Source organism: Carassius gibelio, chromosome A23 (genome assembly GCF_023724105.1).
Source record: "Carassius gibelio isolate Cgi1373 ecotype wild population from Czech Republic chromosome A23, carGib1.2-hapl.c, whole genome shotgun sequence".
Classification (NCBI taxonomy): domain Eukaryota; kingdom Metazoa; phylum Chordata; class Actinopteri; order Cypriniformes; family Cyprinidae; genus Carassius; species Carassius gibelio.
The window spans coordinates 20985471-21011276 of NC_068393.1; the positions used below are offsets into that span (position 1 = coordinate 20985471).

General features: G+C 35.1%; 2 protein-coding genes across 2 annotated transcripts; both read left to right on the forward strand.

Annotated features, from left to right (window-relative positions):
- Window positions 1–245: 245 nt before the first annotated feature.
- On the forward strand, window positions 246–14676 carry LOC127944944 (calcium/calmodulin-dependent protein kinase type 1D). Its single transcript, XM_052541389.1, has 13 exons — window positions 246–298; window positions 2392–2491; window positions 7953–8078; window positions 8726–8800; window positions 8882–9020; window positions 9112–9235; window positions 9859–9934; window positions 10221–10333; window positions 10431–10509; window positions 11378–11465; window positions 12270–12601; window positions 13661–13759; window positions 13853–14676. The coding sequence occupies exons 2-12, from the start codon at window positions 2406–2408 to the stop codon at window positions 13725–13727; spliced, it is 1305 nt and encodes a 434-aa protein (XP_052397349.1). The 5' UTR covers window positions 246–298; window positions 2392–2405; the 3' UTR covers window positions 13728–13759; window positions 13853–14676.
- A 4400-nt stretch (window positions 14677–19076) lies between these two features.
- Window positions 19077–20621, forward strand: g0s2 (G0/G1 switch 2). Its single transcript, XM_052541399.1, has 2 exons — window positions 19077–19223; window positions 19993–20621. The coding sequence occupies exon 2, from the start codon at window positions 20010–20012 to the stop codon at window positions 20346–20348; it is 339 nt and encodes a 112-aa protein (XP_052397359.1). The 5' UTR covers window positions 19077–19223; window positions 19993–20009; the 3' UTR covers window positions 20349–20621.
- The last annotated feature ends 5185 nt before the right edge of the window (window positions 20622–25806 follow it).

Below are 25806 nucleotides of genomic sequence, written 5' to 3' on the forward strand. Positions count from 1 at the left end.
CTAAAATGTCATGTTAAAATAGATAGGATGACATATTAATTACATTTCAGTCTAGTTAAACCAAATATGTTGCTATGAGTTAAAGTGCTGGGAAGCACAGCTTTTACAGTAAATTTGCCGGGCTTATTTTGTCCGTTGTAAGGTGACATCACATGCATCACATGTAGTCCTTGAGAACCCGCCTCCTTCATTCAGCTCAGGTTATTTGTGCTCCTCTCGACGGGTTTAATCTGTCCAGACTGCTGCAGGCTTTTGGCAGGAGAGTCAGAGAGAGGCATCTTTTGCGCACTTGTCTCTGGTAAGTCAAAGGACGGGTAAAGCCGATTCCTGTCCCATTCACAGACACCAGACTGCACTGATAGAAAACAGGTCAGACTTTAAATTACTGTGTTCATGTTAACGTGCAGTTATTGTAATTAATTATATTTGCATGCAATACACGGACATTGTAATTTAAAGTCATTTTTTCAATAGACTCTTTATCTGACCGTTTTGTTTGCGTCCATGCAATATTTGATGAAGAAATCAACTTCTCTTGGATTGATGACTGAGTGATTTTCAGGGTTAATGCTAAATGCATGTCAATGAAAGATTTTGTGTGAACCGATAAAATTGCACTAATTGCACGGGAATGTGCATCGTTGCATTTCGGACGTGTTGCAAATGTCTGTTTCGTTGAGATCTTCCCAGCATCCTCTCTCCTAGTATGTCATTGTTTGTCACTGCTGTCCTTGCTTGAGCTGATTGTTTCTGCAAGAGACAAAGATTGTGCTGGAGTTGTTACAGACCAATAAGCCGTGCTGAGCCGTAAAGGCAAAGTCTACCAAGGTGAATGATGTTGTGAGTGCAACAACTTCGCATTGATTATTTTGCAATGCTGTGCATTATTGCATTATGCATTTTAATATATTAATTAAAACAGAGGAAATCAAAGGGTAAGAGGAGAAAACGGTTTATGTCAAATGATTAACTGTTATCGTGAAAATTATAGGTTTAACAAGGCAGTGTTAGAATTATCTGGAAAATGTTATAAATATGTGACATGTTAAAATTAATTGAAAGTATACTGTGATTTTTTTTTTTTATTTAAATAAAGACAAATATTTAAAATGTTCAATCTATAGATTATTCAGTTAATACATTTTTATGTATTTATTTACTTTTTTTATCAGTCCCTTTTTTATAAGTCTTGATATTACTGGTTGTTATGATGATAATGAATGCAGGCAACCATGCAAGCTAAATCCTTGTGTTCTTTGAGAGCTGTAGTCCATTCATGTCTCTTAATTGGATGTTCCTTTTCTCTTTAGATTACCTAATTTGTTTATTAAGAAGTCTATTAGTGGTCTGCTAATAATAATAATTCAAAATACTTCATTCGATAGGGTTTTCTCCACCTTGTGGTACTCAGTAATACTTTTAGTGACACACGGATGATATTTTTGGCTTTTAAGGCTAATAAAATGCAATTGACCTTGTGAATGCAGGTGTTGAATTGTTTTAAGGTTGGCTCAGAAGATCAGAGTCTATCAAGAGTCTTTAACCTGTTATATAAGCAGAACCAAAGCAAGACTTACCAGAACTTCTCTTACCTAGTACTACTAATCCCAGAGAAGTCTTTTTTATGTTGGAAGATAAATCTATTGGACAGTGTTTACATTTGAACACCTTTTTTAAAAAACTTCAAAATAAACACGGGAAACATAGTGAGAAATAACCAGTCATTCCAGATAAGCTGCCAATTTCCTCCGTCTTTGTGTGCAGTTGCTGGGTTGTTCATTTTTTTTTTTTGTTTAGATGTGTTTTGTTGAAGATGATGACTTTATCAAATGCATTCAATGATTTGATGCATGTGGACACCTTTGTGTTGGGTTTGGACATGCAAGAGATGTAGTTTGGTCAAAATCCACCTGCCAACTCCGTAGATATTCCAGTTAAAATAGAATCAGAGATGTTTGCTTTACAAATGCATCATCAATCATATAGGAATCCTAAACTCCAGTTCTGAGACTCACATATATGTGTCTGTACACTGACCAGCCAAAACATGATTGGTGTTTTCTGACAACTCGTGTAGGACAGCTAATGAGAAGCTCTGGAATTTTTAAACAGGGCATGGCAGGTCAGTGACACACTAAAACAGACTTATAGATGAGCAGACAGCCAATCAGGAGTGAAGCATCGTCTGGCCTTCAGTAGCTGATAGCTATATATTAGAAATCAGGCCTCATGGCTCCTGGAATATTAGGGATTGTTTTGGCTGCAAGTAAAGGTATACTCACAGATCTTTGACTTGCATCTAATTTTTTCAGGACAGATCCTACATATCCTGAACATAGGTCTGTGTTGGTCACTTTATAAATCTTTTATGATCTTTTTTATCCTCTCTAGAAGGTCACGCAGAAATGGGACGAAAGGAGGGCGACTGTGATTGGAAAAAGAGCACGGATAACATCCAGGATGTGTTTGAATTCATGGAGGTGCTCGGATCGTAAGTACACATTTAGCTCTTATTATTTATCATTTTATAAGATGGGAATGGTTTATTAACATATTTTTGTCAATAGGGTAAGCTGACAATTTTGGAAGTAAATATATCCTTACAGAATTTATGCCACAGGTGCAATTTTATGTTAACAAATTACAAAGTAAAAAAAAAAAGAAGACTTTTCAAGTTATGAATCAAATATTATATTCAGAATTACAAAGAAACAGCAAGTACCAGATTGAATGAAATGTGACATTTTGAAGTAGAAAGTCTGACATAATGTATATATATTTTTGTATAAAATCTGTTTTTGAAAAAGTATTTTTTAAAGTTTAAAAATAATTTTTACAGTTTAAATACATTATTTTTTCAGTGTAGTTTTAATGTACTTAGATAATAAATAAATATAGAAATAACTTTTAGATAAAAAAGTGTAAAAGTAAAGTTTTTCTTTTTTTACTAAAGTAGACTAAATGTAATTTATATTGCACATTTTTGTTCCTCAAATTTTTTTTAATAAAAAAAAAATCTATGTTTGTATTTTTAACTGAGTATTTTAAGTATGTTAGAGACATTTCCAAGAAAGCTGTTTTTTTTCTCACCCAGCCGGTTAAGGACTGACCCGTAAATACCAACTTTAAAGGTTTACACCAGACTTTAGTTGTTAATGAGCTTGGTATTTCAATTTAAAAAGCTCATAAGCTTTCAGCTTTAACATTTTGAGCCTTGTGTTGTCATTTGCAGTAATTTGATAAAGAAAACAACTTTTTCTTTATTTTCTATTTCTATTTATTACATTTAAAATGCAGAGTCATGTAAACCCTTCGCAGACTGATTCCACTGAAAAGTTTAACAATACTGGTCTGTGATGATGATGATGATGATGATGATGAGGATGATGATATCAAGACAATTGCTTGAGTTTGTAGGCGGGACTATCTTTCTGACCAGCCAATAGGAGGTAGAAAGGAGAAATGTTCAGGAATCCTCTCAGAAAACATTATTTCAGTTCTGTTTGTTGACGCTTCTTCACCTTGAATGAGAATGAATTATGATTTAGATTGTGAATAAACTGTTTAAATGTGTAATCCCAAATCCATTATCCCATCTGAGCAACTTAACAGGTCTCAGACTGTAAACTAGACACCAGTGATCCGGCCTGAATCCGTGGTGATGTCATTGTGAGGGCAAAAAGCTGACTAGACTATGAGCTCAGCAGACACGAGCAGCTGTACGGTTTCTTTGCTGACTGTACAGCGATCACCAAGAAGAATAATGTTTGTCAAGGCTGTTGAAGAAAAGCGTCAGAAACAGTTATTCCTGTTTCCATTAATGATTAGCAACAGTAGGATTTGAATGTCTCTGTTTGTTTGTTTGATTGATTGGCTGATGTTGAGTTTTATTCAGGCTGTACACTCAAAAAAAAAAAAAAAAAAAGAAAAAAAAAAGTACAAAAGCTGTGACTGTGATTGTACCTTTTCAAAATATACACTTTTGTACCTTTTAGGTATATGGCACCTGGCTGACCACTTGCTCGGGGTGTGTGTTCACTACTGTGTGTGTGCACTTGGATGAGTGAAATAAACAGTGCAAATTCTGATTATGGGTCACCATACTTGGCCACAATTTTTTTCCCTTAATATGTACACTTTAAGGTGTATGGACCCTTAAAGGTCCGAGCTGTACCTTTTGAAAAGATCCTGCCCCAGTGATAGCTTTTGTTCTTTTATTTTCTGCGAGTGCAGTATTCAGGAAACCCTGCGTCTGTCATTCTCATTGAATCGGTCTGTAGGTGAATCAAGGGTAAAGCACAGGTTAAGTGTGTTAATCGCTTTGGCAGACATGAACAGGGATCACAGGCATCAGTACACAGCTAACGGGATAGAGACAGATTTACAATAATCTACAGGACATGGCCTGCAATGTGCTGTCTATTGCTTTGATGCTGATTTTGTGTGTGTGTGTGTGTGTGTGTGTGTGTGTGTGTGTGTAAGTTATTATACTTGATTATTTTCATAAATAAGGCCAGACACCGAATATGGTAAAAATGTAACTAACAAATATGACTATACTTTCCCACTTGATTGATGCAATTAATAATTGCACTTTTGTTTTATTTTTTATGTTATTTTTTTGTATTACGTTTTCTAAAGTGCTATGTGTGAACACGGTATTATCTAATTACATATGTACTAATTTGCATACATTTACATAACAATAATCGTAACATTGATCATCTGAACTCTCCTTTTACATTTTTTTACATAAAAAATACTCAGAAATTGCAAATAAATTATACAATTTAAAAAATATAAATTACACAGAAATGGCAAGTTACATTAAACATTCTAACTTTGAAGTTGAAATACTGAATTTTTTGTCAGATGTACTTAAATAATCTTTGCTTTATTGACAATTTTGAAAAATCTCTTACAGTTTTCAATTTATTCCCACTCTATAAATTATAATACTGTCAATATCCAGAAAAAGTATTTTTTAAATCATATTTTAGGAATAAAAATCAGTATGAAATCCTTCAGAGTATATAGAGGAATAAAACGGTATAGTCTTTATAAGCATTACTGAAGAGAAAAAAAAACTAAAACAAAGCCTTTAAAGATATGTATTGTAATTAAAAATCACTTTGTCCTCAAATATAATGTGTGCATTAAAAACCAAAAATCTGACTTTACAATTCACACAGTATCTATAAAGCAAAATAGTTATCGAGTTTCAGCTAGTTTCAGACATAGCTCTGTCACAACCTGCCTTTGCCTATGGGTGTTCATGACACCAGCGGGGCATTATGGGCCGCGGGGAGTTGAGCACAGTGGTTTCCACTGACAAAAACAACCCAAATTAAACTCCCAGAATCCTTCACCAGGCTTCTATTGGACTTAACACCCATCAGCATGAAGTACGGCATCTAAAATTGGCTTATATTGGTGAGCCAGAGATTTTATGAGGGAAAAATCATGTTTTTATATATTTCATTGGCAGTTTTCTTTTTCTTTGGCAGTTTTCTTTGCATTACCAGTTCAGTGTTATATCAGGAAAGACCTACACTGCAACAACTGCTTATATTTTAAGTAGCAAATGTTATGGACATTTTGTACAGTTAAAAATAATACATTTAGTGAGATGTACACTCAAAATACACTGAAGATACATCTTTTAATACTTGCTATACAAATATTTTATACAATTAAAAATATATATCTTGAATATACAGTATTAGTGTATTTTACATTTACATTTATTCATTTAGCAGATGCTTTTATCCAAAGCGACTTGAAGAGGACAGTGGAAGCAATCAAAAACAACAAAAAGAGCAATGATATATAAGTGCTATAACAAGTCTCAGTTAGCTTAACACAGTACATGTAGCATGGGATTTTAAATAATATAATAAATAAAAAGAAAACAGATAGAATAAAAAAAGAATAGAGCAAGCTAGTGTTAGAGGTCTTTACACACACACACACACACACACACACACAATTGCATAATAAATGAAAAGAAAATAGAATACAAAAAGATAAGAAAGGAAGGTAAAAAAAGTAAGAATAGAATTAGAATAGAATAGTATTTTAAATATTAAAGGTTATTACAATATTATACACGATTAATACTTTCAGTGAGGTTTAACCTCAAATTATACTGTATTATTTTGAAGATAATATTAAAGGGGGGGTGAAATGCTCCTTTTCACTCAATATCCTGTTAATCTTGAGTACCTATAGAGTAGTACTGCATCCTTCATAAATCCAAAAAGTCTTTATTTTTATAATATTTATAAGAGAATGATAGTCTGTACCGATTTTTCCCGGAAAAACACGAGCGCCTGGAGGCGTGACGTGTGGGCGGAGCTAAAGAATCACGAGCGCCAGTAGGCTTTTGCGTTGAGAGCATGTGGAAGCTGTGACACAGATCCAGAGGCTGAAATTTAACAAGAGCAGCATCAGCAAAGGCGTCTCTATGTGGTATGTACTGAAACTGTATATATTTGCTTAGCGGTTTTGGAAAATGACTAAGTTCCACTTTATGTCGTCTTTTTTTTTTTTTTTTTTTAAGCTGTACATGTGGAAAGTGCAGTTTGATGGCAACATCGCATGTTGTTTACTTGATGTGCTTACGTGCCGATAGCTAAGTTAACAACACAGAGATATTTGAAGCAGTAATAAAGAAATAAACGATGTGCAATCCGAAATGCAGGGAACAAACAAAAACACTTGCACAACTCCGTTGATGCTCTGTAAAAATAAACTCCGTCCACTGGTCCCTTAATGCTGTTTCTCTTTTGGTAATCTGTGCAGGGTTGTCTTGCCCTGACAACCAAAAACACACTTCTTTTGTGACTTTTCGCGACGCTCTCGCTCTGATCAGGCTGTGCTCTGCCTCTCAGTGCTCTGCTATACGGGAGCGCGCTCTTCCGGCAGAAGAGCACGCACTTTGGACCCATATAAGGAAATTCCGCTCCATCTAACGTCACACAGAGCCATACTCGAAAAAAACTTTCCGAAACTTGTGACAAACCGGAAGTAGTATTTTTGGAACAGAAATACTCCTTCAAACGTACAACTTAATTTTTAGCATGGGAATCCAACTCTTTAACAGTGTAAAAAACTCAGTATGCATGAAATAGCATTTCACCCCCCCCCCCCCCCCCCTTTAAATTATAAATGCTACTAAAGCATTGTATGCAGTTAAAAGAAATATATTCAGTTAGATTTACACTTAAATTGCAGTGTTATTTTCAAGATATATTCTCTTGATATTTGTTTTAAGCAGTAAATGTTATATATATTTAATACATACATAATACATTTAGTGAGAGATACCCTTAATATTTTTTATGTTCTCTGAGATGTTATGTCTTATGCAGTTTTACTTTTTTTCTGATCTGTTTACGTGATAATGAAGACAGAGATGATGATTAAAAATCTGATTTTCAGAGTGTAAAAACCCAGATGGGAAAACCTCAGCTATTAAACACTGATAAGAGTATTACATGAGTAATATGAAGATTTGCAGTGGGCAAATCAGAGGAGCGTTCATTATACTCTAGATAAGACTGTCTTATTCAGCCAATCTCATGCTAATTGCACCTAGCCTCTTAGTGTACTAGTACTAGTGTACTTATAGTAATCGCTTCACAGGTTTCTTCATCTGGTCAGAGCCCTGGCCACTTTCACATGTACCTTTCACATGTTAGCAACGCTACAAGCATTTCTAGCTGTAATAAAACAGATGGCTTGCATTGCTTCCCTGATGTCTCGGCGAGGTTTAAAAGGTCACATCCTCACCTTCATTAAAACCTGTTTTGCTCTCAGGGGAAGAGACACATCAGCGTCACATAAACCAATGATCATGCTCTCTCTCACATCCATGGATAAAAACATCAGTAATCCTGGATAATTGCACATCTGACCTTACCTCATCTCTCTTTCTCTGCTTTCTCCAGGGGAGCGTTCTCAGAGGTCTTCATGGTGAAGGAGAGAAAAACAGGGAAGCCTTTTGCTATGAAGTGTGTGAAGAAGAAAAACAAAAGGGACGTCAACCTGGAGAATGAAATCGCCGTGTTGAGGAAGTAAGACTCGATGAAACCAACTGTGTGTAAAATGCTGAGGTGTCAAAACCTTACAGGAAGAGAAAATGAGAGTTTGCTGAAAATGTACTCAGCCTAAAGTCATTCGAGATGTAGATGAGTGTTTCTTCATCAGATTATATCACTTGCTCACCAACTGATCCTCTGCAGTGAATGGGTGCCGTCGGAATGACAGTCCAAACAGCTGATAAAACCATCACAATAATCCACACCACTCCAGTCCACCAATTAAACGTCTTCTGAAATTAAAAGCTTCCTGCCAAAACACTAGCTCATAATCAATAGAAACCATGTTGTCCTCTTTCATCAAAATCCACCAACGTATTTATATAGAACTTTGTCTTCTGTGCATATTTCTCTCCTGATTCAGATGAGGCGACTCTTTCAGTGGACATAATTATGGACAGAGGAATCATATTTTAGCTGGAAGCAACGATTTAGAGTTAAAACATCTCAATGATGGATTTGTTTCGTTGTTTTCACCGTATGTTCATTGATGGGCTGTAGTGTTGTGGATTACAGTTTGGAAGAAAAAACAGAGACTGAGAATAAAATGCATGTTCAGCAACTTTTATCCAATGTTAAATTGACACAACCATCTTCTAACTTACTAATCTGTTGTCATATAGGATCCAACACGACAATGTGGTTTGCTTGGAGGATTTCTATGAAAGTCGGACACATTACTACCTGCTCATGCAACTGTAAGCACCCCACTGGAACCCATTACGTCAAGTGTTTTTGTGTCTCAATAGCATGTTGTGACATTGCTCATATCCCGTCAGCGTTTCAGGTGGTGAACTGTTCGACCGGATCCTGGACCGGGGCATGTATTCAGAGGCTGATGCTAGTCGGCTCATCAGACAGGTGCTGGAGGCAGTCAGCTACCTGCACAAAAACGGCATTGTCCACCGCGACCTCAAGGTACAGAGCCGCCACATTCACACAAACATATGCAATATACCACAGATAAACCACAAAACTTGGACTTTCTGCATCTGTGTTCTCTCTACAGCCAGAGAATCTGCTCTACTACAGCCCTGATGAAAACTCTAAGATCATGATCAGTGATTTTGGTCTCTCTAAGATGGAAGATAATGGCGTCATGTCCACGGCCTGTGGGACCCCAGGATATGTCGGTAAGAATGATGTCAAACAAATGGGCTTTTAAACAGCCAGTGAATGTCAAAGAACCAGAGACACATCTGTAAAACAGCCAGAAAAAGGCCAAATACACAGCTGGTTTGGAATCCGATGTCTTTTTAGGCATCATGAAACTGCATTCACAAAATACTTACCTTCAGTAATGTGACGTTTCTCTGAGTGATAATACTGCAGTATTTTACTGGTTAATGCGCTGTAATAGTGTATTATTCTCTCTTTATTTCAGACCCTTAGGTCCATATCTCAATATTAAAAGTAATGAAGAAAATTACATGCAAACATTAATTTACATACATCAAACACTATTTAAAAAAAAAAACATGTGCTCCGGTTCACCTAATGTGGGATCATTTAAGACCATTATGATTGTATTTCTTGACTCTCTTAATCGACACATGAAACTATACATTCCTTGCATGCAAAGTAGGAAAATCACTACATACATACTGTAGGCTTGCACTTATTCTTAACACTTATAGTTGATGACTCTGATTGAATATGTATGTATGTATGTATGTATAGATCCAAGGACATTTAAGACAATAAACAAGGTCTGTTTTAAAACCAAGTTGTTTCTAATAATCTGTATTTCTCCCAGCCCCTGAAGTTTTGGCCCAGAAGCCCTATAGCAAAGCCGTTGACTGCTGGTCTATTGGAGTCATCACTTACATCCTGTAAGTCTCTTCCTAGTAGGGATGTAATTTCTGTACTATATGTGCTCCACAAGTGAGTTGGACTTTAAAAAATCACTGCTATTTACAGAGAGTGATAAACAGATGCCAAGTTCTTAATTTAGAAACCTAAACCTGGCTGTTTGACAAAACTGATAGATTAGCACAGAATGAGCCACTGCTTCACCCTAGCCATACTTTTTAAAGCCACAATGTATTGTAAGTCTCTCAGATAGATGGCGCCCCCTTCTGGAAGTTTTCATTTATTTATGTTGCTGTATCTTCACAGTCTCTGTGGATATCCTCCTTTCTATGAAGAAACAGAGACTCGTCTCTTTTCTAAAATCATGAAGGCACAGTACGAGTTCGACTCGCCCTTCTGGGATGATATCTCTGAGTCTGGTCAGCATCCTATACTTCCCTACCGCTAAATCATCTCATTTAATACACACCTGCAAACTTCTGCCTTTAACCTCAAGTATAATTATTATCTCTGTAGCAAAGGACTTCATCCGCAACATGATGCAGAAGAATCCTAAGATGCGTTATGACACAGAACAGGCTCTCAGACACCCCTGGTGAGTGACCACACCACAGATTTACTGCTCTTTTAAAGCTTATGAGCCTTAATGGAGACCTTTGTTATGTTTCGTTTATGTATCAGACATCTCAGAAATACAAAACAATAAAGATATTGTTGACAAAGAGTAAGAGTAAAAAGCTTTAAAATTATGGATATTATTATGCAGATCATTTGCATTGTCATTATGTAGACCTAGAACTATTAAAAATAATATTTAGGTCAGAAAATTTTGCAGATACTAAATAAAATATAAATATTAGATAAAAAACATATTCTTAAAAAGTTTGAGTTCTTACAAATATGTTTTTCTTAATTGAAATGAAGCAGAAATAAAATAAAATATTAATATTAAATGAAAAAAATAAGTTTACATTTTTTTAAATTTAATTTTAGTTATTGAAATGAAGCATATATTAAAAATTACATAAACTATAAATATTAGTTTATATAAATTAATAAACATTAATAAACAATTAATTAATCTTGTTAAAAATATTTGTTGTAATTGAAAAAAATAAATTAAGTTTGAAAAAAATAAACTAAAATAATATTAAAAACTTAAATTCAAAAGAAACAAACAAAAGTTTATACTAAAATAACACTGATAATTCAGTTATGATTTGATGAGAGAAACTGAGACATATTTGAAGTTACTTGAGTCTATTTTTTCCCCAGACTTAAGCTAAAGTCTCTATTTGTTCTTCATTTAATCTCATTGCTGTGCAGGAGAAACAGCCAGAGAATCCCACAATCCAGAAGCATTAAGATTAAACAAATTATTCCTGTCTTAGAGTCTGGTTAATTCAGGAAACAAATCCTTGTTTTCCACCAGCTCTGGTTTTAAACCCAGCTTTGTCCTGCAGGATTATAGGAAAGACGGCCCGGAGTCAGGACATCTACTACTCCGTCAGTGAGCAGATCCAGAAAAACTTTGCCAAGTCCAAATGGAAGGTAAGGTCATGTTTCATAACGTTGTGTATTCTGGGATTAGAGTTTGTCTCCTGTGGTTTCGTCTCAGTTGGGTTTTTCAGATAACCTCCGGCCTGTTTACACAGTTCAGCTTTAAATATGAGAAGCTGATTTGGTAACCGATCTTGCCTTTAATTGCTCCATCTGCATGAATATCTGGAACAGACCAACTTCAGTTTGTTTTAGCAATTTTAGACATTTAAATCTGCAGTGAAGTTTCAAATCACTTGCCTAGAAAAATATTTATTTTACATAAACTTTGGTCTCTTTTTAATGGTCACCACGTTGATTAACTCGAACTTTTTCTAGAGAATGTTAACTTAAAAGTCAGTCTGAATCCCACAATGCACTCTGTTTTACCTTCTACTATACTACCAAAAGTAATATAAACACATTTGTACATAAAATTTAATTGAGATTTAAATGTTTATATATATATATATATATATATATATATATATATATATTATTATTATTATTTTTTTTTATTTTATTTTTTTTTTAACTGTATGCTGGTTTTTGAATTAAACATGCATCTTGATAAGGTACATTTCGGATTTTGTTATTTGAACATTTATTATTGCATTATGGCAAAAGTGGGTCTTCATATAGTAGCATTTGCATACTATGCATACATGAGCAAACATTACATTTTTTGTGCACTATTAAAATGCATTGATTGTTTTTAAGTTTACTTCATGTTTCAATATAAACATTTGCTGTTAGCTTGTTTAGTTGTTTCCTGCACGCTACTGACTGTCTGAAATCATGATCTCGTCACTCCAGCAAGCCTTCAATGCTACAGTGGCCATCAACCAGATTAAGAAACTGCAGCTGGCCAACTCCGAGGCCTGTGTGACGTCTGCGCCTGCGCCTGAGTTCAAGGTCATCGCAGCCTCCACACCTGAATCCGTCTGCAAGAAGCTGTTCACTGAGACCCCTGAACCAAACTGCAACATACACAGTAATCAGATAAATGTGCCGTCTGGCTCCACAGAGTCAAAGACTCAATATCATCCAGTCCGGGTCAGTCACAGTGAGACCACTCATGTTGGGACCCTCACCATTGCAGAGAAGGGCAAACATGTGTATCACTCAGAGCCAGCGGACCTAAATGGGTATGTATTCATGTTTAAATTATGGAAAACATGACTTTTGTTTGATTTTTTTACCTAAAAGTTACACTGTGAAAATGTGTTATTCAGAACCCACCATTTTTATAAGGTCTCAATTATGACAGCATTAACATATGACCTTCTACATTTATATACCTCCTGGAAAAGAAATGCTTAAACCAGCTTGTCTTAGCTGGTTTAAACTGGTCTTCCATTTTGGCTAATATGGAGTAAATCCACCAAACAGACCAGTCTGGGACACCAAATTTCAAGATAACATTTTAGGAGCTTGGTGGTGACCTTGTTAATAATTTCACATTGAAGAAGGCTAGCCAATTATGATAGAGGTGATTGACCTCTTAAAGGTACAGTACCAGAAACTAACTGGTCAGAGAAAAGGTGGAACAAAGTGATTTCTTCAAGAAACTACATTCTTAGTGGATATTGTGAGTGTTTTAGTTTACAAGGGTTTAAATAGCAAATTATCTTTAAATCTTATTTTCAGTGTTGTTATTGTTAACTCAAACTTAAAAAAAAATAGTTTTTGTTGTTTTGGTTGAAGTAAAACGAAATATAAATGTTGGTTGAACTTAAACATAATTCACTTAGTAGCCAACACTTGTAAATTTAATTTAAGTTTTTTTTAAGGCCAAATGCTGAAATTGTTAAATTGCTACCATTTTTCAGTGTTGTTATTGTTAAAGCCTTTTAATCTGTTATTGAAATGAAGCTGAAATAAATGTAAATATAAGATGAAACTTAAACGTGCATTAGAAGTGTTGCCTTAGCAACTAACCAAAATAAGCTCAAGTACTAAAACTGAAAGAAGAATTTGCAACGGAATATGTGGCCAAAGCACATAACAAATATACTAAAACTTAAACTAAAAATAAAATGAAATCTGAAAATGCAAAAAACTAATTCAAAATCTCACTAAAAGAACACTGCCTATTTTACTTAAAACATGATAAATTGTGGGACAGAATTTGATTTTATCCATTGAAAATGGATTTGGTTTCCATACATGCTCTAAAGAATTACTTGAATTACTAAATTCTTCAGGTATGCAAAAAGAAGCTCCAGTCGTAACGGGCAGAAGCTGCAGACTGGCGTTTGCTCTGTCATGTGATTGGCTGCTTTGGAATTGTGTCATTTTGACAGGTAAATATGAGTACTTAAAATTTTTCGTAGCATGTTATAAATGTATATTGAAATGAAAATGCTGAATGCGCTTATTCCACGTGTTCGCTACAGGTCTGTGACCTTTCACCCAGCCTGCTTTCTGTGGGCAGATCCTGCAGCTCTGTCCCGGTCAAGAGTGCTGGCAAGACAATTGGCCACCGGCCCGCGCTGTTCTGAAATACTGAAGTTTAGAGGAGTGCCTCCAAGCCTGCAAACACACACACACACACACGCAGAGCACAATACAGCTTATCACACACTCACAGACAACACAGTATCCCTGCAAAAGCAGAAACGAGTACATGTTAGGGCTGAAACTTTGTATGTTCCCTTGAAGAAACAGATTTACATTATCTAGGTCAATTAATCTGTCTGTATTAAAACATTCGGAGCAGGGGTCCGTGTTATTGGACACTTGTGTAAGGAGTATTGGGAGTTTTGTACATATACTCTGTGATGCATGGCTAGTTTTGTATTGTGCAATAATGTGTGGCGCAGTAATTCAAGTGAGTAAAACACTTTTGCTGCACTGTAATTATTGATCATACATTGTATATTGCTGGGATAAGAAATAAGTTTTTTTTATTTAACTAGAGTTAATGTTTATTTTTCTAATGCGGAAATTATTATTGTATGTTAATTTATTATATACTTTTGTCATAATAAAACATATACAAATAATTGAACACCTTTTCCCACCACCATAGTATGTCTAGCCCTTGTTTTGTGCATGCAGAACTCTGCCGTACACACATTAACTTTCTGATAGAAATACTGTTTTGTTACTTAATTATCTTGTAAGAGATTATAATAAAGTGTCCTCGAAACTACAAAGGTTTATGATTTTGTAGGCCATACTTTGTGCAGTATCTTTCTCAATAAACCCTCATACATCACTTAGATTTCTTAGTGGTTTAATATTTCGGTTGCAGGTTTTTTTTTTTTTTTTTTTGAGGCTTAGTTATTGTTATTTTTAGACTGACATGATACATGTCTAATTTACATTAAAAAAATAGAAATTATAACTTTGGAAACTATAGTTGTCTCTTTAAATATGAAGCGGTCAAGCGTCAGTTTAATGAGTTAATCCAAATTTCACAAAAAGCTTATTGATTTAATTATAAGTCAGACACTGAAGTGAGTTGCTGTTTTTCTCACTCTTTTCAGGAAGATGTCATTCACTTGTTTTGGCAATGTGCCCAATAAAATAAATTTTGGTCAGATTTTTTAATGTTAATCAAATCTCATTTTGTAAGTGACATTTACATCTGTTTTAAAGATGTTTTTTTATGGATTTGTATGACTATTCAAAAGAGAATGTAAGAACAGACTTTATTTTTTTTTTATAACGGTACTGCCTCAATGATTTGATGTTTTGTACTGTTAAATAAAAAAGAAACCAGAAATGATTCGCGATACGCGCTGTGAAATCCTGACCTGAATCAACACATTCGCTATACTCGAGCTTATAGAAGCTCAGATCTGATTCGATTCGATTCACGAACCGGCTCCTAAGTTCAGATCCGAACCAAATGATTCGCGATCCGAATCGATCGCTTCAATTCCAGTGTATAATTTTGCGACGCAATTGTTGAACTGATTTGGAGTTTTGAAAAGCTCCTCTTCAACCATTTCTTTTTTTTTGCAAGAAATTGCTTTGGCTTTAGTACAGTAGAAATGTAAAAAACCAATAATGAAATTCAAAAATAATTAATATTTATATTTATGATATGATTACCTCACACAGCATTAGTGGGACTTTATACATGTAAAAACATAGCTGATTTTTTCATATTTGGGAAGGGAATTATACCTCCTGCAAAAGTATTTTGCAGTGTGTTGGCAGGGCTGGACTGGGGTTCAAATTTGTCCACAAGATCCCCCGTGAAAGTTTTGCTGGGTTATAGAGCCTTCAATGGGAGTAAATAAATGAATAAATAAAACAGGACAGAAACAAATACTGACTGACCTCAATCCAGCAGCTGACCTGCACTCCTGACTGACCTGTAGACGTGCAGATCACTCACCTGAGCTCAGATTAGCCTCATCATCATCATCATCACTGTCATCTTACTGCTGAGTGAGTGTGAATGCACGTGTTATGGACAGATGCCACGTGTTATGATCGGTCTTACTGACATTTACTGCCATCTGTTTACTGATGATGTGGTACATATATAAAAAGTGAATAAGATATTTGGCATTGTTTTCTAACATGTGAGTATTTTGGCATCATCGTGCACATCTGAATGTTAGATTCAGCTGCTGCTTTGGGCATATATTAGGGATATTTGAATATTTTATTTGACGATGCCATTCAAAAGTGTGGGGTCAGTAAGATTTTTAATGTTTTTGAAAAAAAAAAGTCTCTCACCAAGGCTGCAATTATTTGATCAAAAATACAGTCAAAACTATTTTGAAATATTGCAATTTAAAATAACAGATTACTATTAAAATATATTGTCAAATGTAATTTATTCCTGTGATCGAAGCTGTATTTTCAGCATCATTATTCCAGTCTTCAGTGTCACATGATTCTTCAGAAATCATTCTAATATACTGATTTTCTGAATATTATCAATGTTCAAAACGGTTGTGCTGCTTCATATTTTTGTGGAAATGGTGATACTTTCCTTTTTGATGAAAAAAGTTCAAATGATCATCATTTATTTGAAACTGAAATCTTTTGTAACATTATAAATGTCTTCGCTGTCACTTTTGATCAATTTAATGCATGCTTGCTGAATACAAGTAGCCAAGTAGCTATCAATTTCTTAATTAAATAAAATAAAATCTATAAATAGTCTGTATTTAGCTTCACACTTCTATATTTTATATATAAATATCAACTACTAAAGTAACATGAGAACATAGTGATCTCAGATGTAGTATATTGCTGTGAGTCATGTTAATGGTAATGAGTTTCTTCCTGTGTACAGTGTGATCCGTCACGTCTGCTGCGTGTGCTGAATGTGGTTTCCCAACACTGTCTGTTCATCTAGGGAAGAGAGCATGGCACATACGGGAGTGAAACAGGTCAAAAGTATCTGATGCGGACTTTTCCTCAGAGTCACAACCACTACAGCACGTCTACAGTGAGTCCCGTTACCCAACATGCCCTCTCACCTCATACGCCAGAGTCACAGCACTGATGATTTTTACTCCATTTTAAGGACGTGTTGGAGTTGGGATGTTACTGAAAGTGAAAGGTCAGCATGTTTGCTGTTTACAAATGTTAAATCTGTTTAATGCAAAATCACTGACTCGGAAATAATATAGCCTGATTCTAAAGAAAAAGCTATTGCAGTAACCTAAATGATTCATGCTGGCACAAATGGCATATTTTGTTTTGCATGCTAAGTTATAACAAAGAAAGCTCATAATTTCTTAGCCTTAATGTTCATTCTTAATTGTCATAAATATAAAATTAAAAAGATTATAAAATATGAAAGTGTTAACATATATTTGATATAAAATATAATTACAGTGAAATGTGTTTGATTACATAAAAAAATGCAGTTTAATGTAATATTACTACATTTATTTATTTATTTTATTTGAAGGACATTTTTGTTTATTTTTGAAGCACTTAAGAACATTCTTAATGCAAAATCATTGACCAATATGATTAATGTTGGCATAAATGGCATGTTTTGCTTTTGAACTGCTGATAGCATTGCATATACTGCTCAAAGAGTTTAATAAATAGTACAGCATAAATACAGCATTATACCATTGCAGTCTTAATGTAATTTAACATTTGTGATAATACATATATATATATATATATAAGGGCTGGGTAAAAAAAATAGATTTTTTGATTAATCGTTTTTTAAAATGTGGTCAATTCAAAATCGATTCTCAAAGGCCATGAATCTATTTTTTTATAAAATAACTTGATCCTGTTTGATCAAGGAATGTGACTGTTCTGACTTTTTTCAGCATACATTTTTCATCTTGCATCAAAATTCTATTGTATTTATTTAACATAATTGTATGCATTTGAAAATTAGAGATGGGATCTGTTTTAATGTACCCAACTGTACCTAAAATAAGAGTTTAATATACAGGTTTGTGACTCGTAATTTTTTGTATTATATCTATATTCATTGAGTTGAATCGAGAATCGAGTATAGAAAATCGAATCGAGAATCGAAATCGAATCGATCTGGAACATATGAATCGATACCCAGCCCTAATATATATATCGAAACCATCGTAATGCAAAATCATTTACTCAGTGTTTAGAACCTGTTTCTGAAAAATAAATAACACAACATAAATACAGCAGTATAAGGTTTTTGTGATACATATACAAATTTAATAAATTAAAATAAAAAATGAAAAATATAAATAAAATAAAAACAATAAAAAATTATAAATCATTAAAATATGTTTCACATAAAATATAGTTATATTTAAATGGATTTTATTACATTTAAAAAATGCAGCTCAGGGCAATATTGATATTTAACTTTTTGATTTAAAGGACATTTTATTTACTTTTGAACCAGTTCAGAATGACAGCTTTAGTGTACAATAAACTTTACTGTAATATTATTGGTTTCCTACATTCATCAGGTTTGTTAATATAGGAGCATGAGCAGAGGGCAGTGGAGGAAAGGTCATTACAGCGAATGATGTGGCGGCTCTTATTATAGTCTCATTTCCTTTCTAAAATCAACAAACAGATCGTTTTCAGACAGTAAATGACATGCATTTTTTATTTCCCTTTACTTAGTAAAGTACAACAGTAATGCTATTTTTAATTGCACATTGTACTAAGAAAAAACTGTCCCTATTGGACATGCACCTTGATAATACTATTCTATTCATTGAAATAACCTGAATAAACACATTTCTTTGTGGCATATCATATGAATATAGTAAATGTTCATTATCATGTTATATATAAAAGTACTGTGCATTTTTGCAGTTGGATGATTTCATATTGCTCACATGTCTGTGTTTACATATCATCATCTGGACAAAGTAGTATTTGTTGTTAAACATCACTATGTTAAGTGTTTTACCGCTTCTCATCACATCATAAAACTGATCTGTGAACTTTGAATTTATTAACCATCACAGCTGGGTCATCAAGTCCTCTGGAGCTACTAATAAAATCTGCTCCAGTCTGCTTATACACAGTCTTCACGTACAGTGTATTGTATGGTGTTTACACGTGATCACAAGAAACAGGTTTCCTCGTTGTCTTTGTGAAACTTGGCAGACAGGTTTTATGATTTTGCCAGCAGCCCTGCAGTCATTCACCGCTCACATGAAGCAACTTGGACAAAAGTTGCATCTCAACCTCATGAATATTCATGTGTGGAGGACGTCGATAGAGACCGCTGGCCTTAAATAGAGAGCGCCTCAACACCCATTGAAACTCTGAGGATAAAACTTAACAAGGACTTATAGCTTCTTCAACGTTTTACAAGTGAGTACATTTTGTCTTATCGAGTATCATTTGTAAAATAATTGCAATTTGAACTGTAATATACTATTAAAATGCTATTGTTAATTATTATTTATTGTGTTATTTATCATTTTTCTTAATAGAAAAAACCTGTAATAGATATAATGGTCAGAGCTCACATTTGATAGTTTTTTCAATGAAAAATATGTGTTGTTTAGTTAATAAAACTGTTACATCCTATATATTTTATTTACCAGTGCTATTTTAGTATCACCAAGAGACAACTAGAGTTGTTATTAATATTTTGAATTCAGTTTTTGAATCAATTTTTGTTGTTTTGTAGTTTTTAGTTGTTTTGTTGTTGTTTTCATAAATGTTTATATTATATAGAGATGTATTTATATTTCAGTTTTAGTTTTAGTGCATCAAGTTAAATTAAAAGTTGTTTCTATTTGACTTTATTCCAGTTAACATTAATTTCATTTTGAGTAATTATTAATTCATTTTAATTAAGTCATTTTATAAATCATTTTAATTAAAGCTTCAGTTTACGTTAACTATAAAAACCCTGGTATTTATCTCAGAAATTTTTTTTCCTGTTCCTATTATGCACAATTTGAAAAATATTTGAATTAAATATATCCCTTGAATTAAAAATTTGAATTAAATTCAAACGGCAGTTCATGTTGTTTTCAAGACAAAACTTCTTACCCGCACTGTTTACTACAATAATTGAGTTAATTTTATCATATATGCATATCATGACCTTTGATTTTCTTTTCTTTCACAGACATAACCACAGCTGTTATGGACACTTTGCATGAGCTCATCCCTTTTGCTAAGGAAATGCTGAGTGCTGGTCCCACCAAGGGCTCTCTGAAGGTCTATCTAGTGGGCGGCACGTTCGCTGTCCTGGGAATGGTGAGCGGCGTGGTCCAGGTGGCCTCTTCTCTCTTCCCTGACCACGAGGAGCCCGAGTTTGAGATGCTGAAGGTGAGGGAGCTCATACCAGTGAAGGAGCAGCTCCAGGAGCCACAAACCAGCATCCCTGAAGATGACGAGATGGACGCAGCGATGGAGGCCAAGGCTAAGGAACTGCCCATGAACAGACAGAGGCGGATGAGTTTCAGAGCTCACGCTTCATAAGGCTCGTGCCCTGCTGCTGTTAATGCTACGTGAAGAAAGCCGAGCCAAAAAGAAGTTCTGCTTGTGCACTGAGCCGTGAGGAACACGTCATGAGGAACACGTCATGAGGAACCGTACGGACACAGTTCTTATTGTACCGAGAGCTGCAGAGCGGCTGGGAGATGGTGTAATGATTTTTTTTATCAGATGATAATTATTTATAAAGGATGTATAAAAGTCATGTGAAGAGTGTGCCATGTATTACTGCCATACAATAAATACATATTTGCTCAATTTCTGTCACTCAGTTGTAGATGATATTATAATTCATATTCATATGTCTGAGTCTTTTCTCATTTGTGCTTTCTTGGAATTGATTTTCACATAAACATAAATCTAATGAATCAAATCTTCATTGTTTATTTTCATTATAAAGGGAAGGTGATTAAAATACACAAAACATTTCCCATCTGAGTAGGAAAAGACAGCGTTTTAATAAACTTTAATAAAATTATTAACTATAGCTGGACTACGATGCAGAATTAAGAATTTGTGATTCACATTATTTGTGTGTGAAATAAAATTATACATTTGTTTATTCTTTAAATAATCTGTTTAAAGATTCTTTTATATCTGTATAAAATTATTATACATCTTAATTCAATAGATTTCAATTAAGAGGAGACACTGCAGGCAAAAACGCAGTTTTTTCATGCAGCTGTATGTCAATTTTTAGATTTTGGGCTTTTTGGCTTTTCATTAAGATTTTTCAGACTAATGGAAAGAAAACAAACATGGAAAGGTCTGAATTTGGGCTCCTGGGCTCTCAAAAAATACACATTTTCAATCTCCAAGGTGAACGTTATGACAACACTCTCTTACAAAAAAGGGTTCATTGGGGTTCTAGAACCATAGGGTTCTTTACTCAACTCCAAAGAACCTTTTATGCTAAAAAGGTTCTATAATGACAAGAAAGAACCCTTTTGGCACAAAGGTTCTTTAGGCTATTATTCATTCATATATTACATTATTCTGCAACATTTTGTATTTGTAATTAATTTATTGTTTGTAGTAACTTAATATCACATTTGAATCATGCTGATTTTTGGAGAAAAAATTCATAAATGCATTTGAATACCGAATAATGCAGTGAAAGAATGCACTCAAAATGCATCCGCACACTAGTATGACTTCATCATGTAACTTTATATTAGCCTAGATGCGTGCACTTTTTAGGCATGATTTGTTGAAATGATTCGCGAACCCGCTTTGAACTCCCGAACTGACAGAAACGATTCGCGAACCCGCTTTGAACTCCCGAACTGACTGAAATGATTCGCGAACCCGCTTTGAACTCCCGAACTGACTCAAATGATTCGCGATCCCGGTCCGAACTCCCAAACTGACTCAAATGATTCGCGATCCCCAAACTGACTCAAATGATTCGCGATCCCGCTACGAACTCCCGAATTGATTCAAATGATTCGCGATCCCCAAACTGACTCAAATGATTCGCGAACCCGCTTTGAACTCCCGAACTGACTCAAATGATTCGCGAACCCGCTACGAACTCCCGAACAGACTCAAATGATTCGCGAACCCGCTACGAACTCCCGAACTGAATCAAATGATTCGCGATCCCCAAACCTACTCAAATGATTCGTGATCCCGTTTCAAACTCACGAACTGACTCAAATGATTCGCGAACCTGCTACGATCTCTAACTGACTCAAATGATTCCCGAACCCGCTACAAAACTCCCGAACTGACTCAAATGATTCGAGAACCCCGAACTGACTCAAATGATTCGCGAACCCGCATCGAACTCCCAAACTGACTCAAATGATTCGCGAACCCGCTACGAACTCCCGAACTGATTCAAATGGTCCGCTAACTCCCAAACTGACTCAAATGATCAGCGAACCCGCTCCGAACTCCTGAACTGACTCAAATGATTCGCGATCCCACTCCGAACTCCCAAACTGGTTCAAATGATTTGCAAACCCGCTTTGAACTCCCAAACTGACTCAAATGAATCACGCTCTGAACTCCCAAACTGACTCAAATGATTCACAATCTGAAGTTCCCATCCAAATCAAATGACACTGCTAGCACTACTATTGGCTTAGTTCTCTAATTTCATAAAATTTACTGAAATGAAGGTACTAAAAGTATGTTGTTAACAAATAAAATATGAATATTTCCATTTCGAACTGCTTTCCACATCGAAACATCCACAAACATAACCAGAACTCAACTCCAAAGAACGTTTTATGCTAAAAAGGTTCTATAATGACAAGAAAGAACCCTTTTGGCACAATGGATCTTTAGGCTATTATTCATTCATTCATTCATTCATATCTTGAATTTTGTGATCATTCTATGGAGTCAATTAAACGCCGTATATATACGCAAAAAATGTACCTTTTGCAAAAGAAAATAAAGTTTTGCAAACGAAAATTAAAGTATTGAGGAAAATAAATTACCTTTTTGCAAACAAAAATTAACAGCGCGAAAGCAATGATATTGCAATACATATTTTCCATGGTCATTATCTATTAATTTATTTGCAATGCTGCTTTTATTTTGCGTGTCAGTCTAGTTTGAGCTTGCCATACCATTTTTCCTTTTGCGCTTTAATTTGTGCACGTCTCTCTTTGTGGCACTGTTTTGACGTGGGGGCGGAGTCAAGGGACGGGAGCGTGTACAACATACCTCCCTGGAAGTGACGTCATCGGCCCAGGATGCAGCTCACTGATCCAGGTCCTGTCTTGATCATAGACAGTAAAAGAAATGGACACAGCGACCCCATTGGAACTCAATTGAGACAACTGAAGCCCATTTTTAGCGTTTTTTTTTAGCACTTCCGTTTCTGACGCGCAGACTCAAACTGAGCTTGATGACGTCAGCAACCTGTCTGACAGATGTAAATCTTCTAGTAGCTGTGCGTGCAAACTGTCATCGTTAATCTTGCAGAGACGGCGAGCTTGAGCGGGGAGTTCTTTGGTGTGAGTGAGCAGGAGTAAGTATTCTGATTAATTATTTTGTATAGTATTTTAAAATGTAACGCCAGTACGCCATATTAAGTTAATTGCCTGCGAGCTTCTCCTCCTGTCTGTACGGTAATTTCTCTACAGTGCGACAGAGAGTCGAGTGGTTATGATGCAATCGTTAGACTATTTTTACAAAAACTGTTTCTATGGGGCCATAACATTGAAGGTAATGGAGCCCTTTATACATTGTTGCATCTGTAGAAATAAATAATGGACAAATGCAGCCGACTTCAACTTCTGGTCGACTTCCTACCCGCCTGGTCATGATGAGCAGAGACTTTCCAGTGGATCGTTTCTTTTTATAAAATAGCATTAAAACATTCATGTTTTCGTTTTATTTACTTTATTAACAAATAAATGTATGTGTATTAGCAGCGTTTGCTCAAGTTAAAGAAGTTGTTAACATGAACATCTGCTGTTAATTTCTCTCGATGTGCACACTTTTATAGCATTAAAATGTGTATTGTTTCATTTAGTTAACTGCAAGTGTTTGTTTAAAATCTCTTAACTGGTGGGAGGACGTCAGCGCACAGAAGCGTTCTTTGTTTACATTAGTTCAGAGGAACACTCAGCCCTCAAGAGTTTTGTAAATAATAGCCTTTAAAAGCCTGACATGCCAATAAAGCTTTGATTATGCTATATGACAGGAATTTTTACTGGAAGTGCACTTTAGAGGATGAATTTAACAATAACTATATAAACATCCTAACCCAATAAATAGTAGAATTATGAATTAATATTTAGCTAATTTCATTTGTAAATGAAAACACTCATTTATCACAGAACGTTAATTAGGTATACAATACACGAATTGAAATGGGAAAATAAGCATAACAATAAATATAAAAATATAGCCCTAATTAATATAATATTATTATCAATTATGTACTGTTAGCCTATATGAATGAATGAATGAATGAGTGAATGAATGATGCATTTATATAGTGATTTATTGTGTATTGTTGTCCACCCAAAGAGCTGTACAATCATTTGAAGGGTCTCTCCTCGACCACCAGCAGTGCAGCATCCACTCGGATATATTTTCTGAATTTGAGTTAAAAAAAAAAATTCTTACAATGAATATAATTTATTAATTTATGTAGGCTAGTTATGTAAATGAAAAAACGAATTCTTGATCGATATGAAACTTGAGTCGTAGACCTCTTTAATGATGTGTGATAATGATGAAGTCATAGTTTATGAAGTGAATTGCATTATTTTACATTAAAACTAGCAGTAATTCTGAACTAATGTGAGCAAAGAACGCTTCTGTGCGCTGGCGTCTTCCCACAAGTTAAGAGATTTTAAACAAAACATTCGCAGAATGAAACAATCCACATTTTAATGCTATAAAAGTGTGCACATCGAGAGAAAATAAACAGCAGATGTTCATGTTAACAACTTCTTTAACTTGAGCAAACGCTGCTAATACACATACATTTGTTAATAAAGTAAATAAAACGAAAACATGAATATTTTAATGCTATTGAATAAAAAGAAATGATCCACTCGAAAGTCTCTGCTCATCATGACAGGACCTGGATCAGTGAGCTCCGTCTCGGGCCGATGACGTCACTTCCAGGGAGGAAGTCCCACTATGAACTCCCAAACTGATTCAAATGATCCGCGAAGCCGCTCTGAACTCCCAATATGACGCAAATGAATTGCAAACCAGGTTTGAACTCATAAACTAACTCAAATGAATCACGCTCTGAACTCTATTGGCTTAGTTCTCTAATTCCATAAAATGTACTGATTTTAAGGTACGAAAGATATGTTGTTAACAAATAAAATATCAATATTTCCATTCTGAACTGCTTTCCACATCGAAACATTCACGAACAAATGATTCGCGAACCCGCTCCGAACTCCCGAACTGATTCAAATGATTGGCGATCCCCGAACTGACTCAAATGATTCGCGTACCCGCTTTGAACTCCCGAACTGACTCAAATGATTCGCGAAGCCGCTACGAACTCCCGAATTGATTCAAATAATTCGATCCTTTAATCCCGCTCCGAACTGCCGAACTGACTCAAATGATTCGCGAACCCACTCTCTCGAATTGATTCAAATGATTCGCGATCCTGGTCCGAACTCCCAAACGGACTCTAATGATTCGCGATCCCGCTACGAACTCCCGAATTGATTCAAATGATTCGCGATCCCGGTCCGAACTCCCAAACTGACTCAAATGATTCGCAATCCAGCTCTGCCGAACGGACTCAAATGATTTGCGATCCCGCTCCGAACTCCCAAACTGATTCAAATGATTCACGCTCCATACTCCGAACTCCCAAAAAGGATTTGCAAACCCGCTTTGAACTCCCAAACTGACTCAAATGAATCACGCTCTGAACTCTATTGGCTTAGTTCTCTAATTTCATAACATTTACTAATTTTAAGGTACGAAAAGTGTGTTGTTA

Excerpts from the sequence above, each read along its gene's own strand:
- LOC127944944 (XM_052541389.1), top strand. The coding sequence starts at position 2,406 with ATGGGACGAAAGGAGGGCGACTGTGATTGGAAAAAGAGCACGGATAAC. Across the intron at positions 9,021-9,111 it reads TTGTCCACCGCGACCTCAAG|CCAGAGAATCTGCTCTACTA; the intron begins GTACAGAGCCGC and ends TTCTCTCTACAG. Across the intron at positions 9,935-10,220 it reads GGAGTCATCACTTACATCCT|TCTCTGTGGATATCCTCCTT; the intron begins GTAAGTCTCTTC and ends GTATCTTCACAG.
- g0s2 (XM_052541399.1), top strand. The coding sequence starts at position 20,010 with ATGGACACTTTGCATGAGCTCATCCCTTTTGCTAAGGAAATGCTGAGT.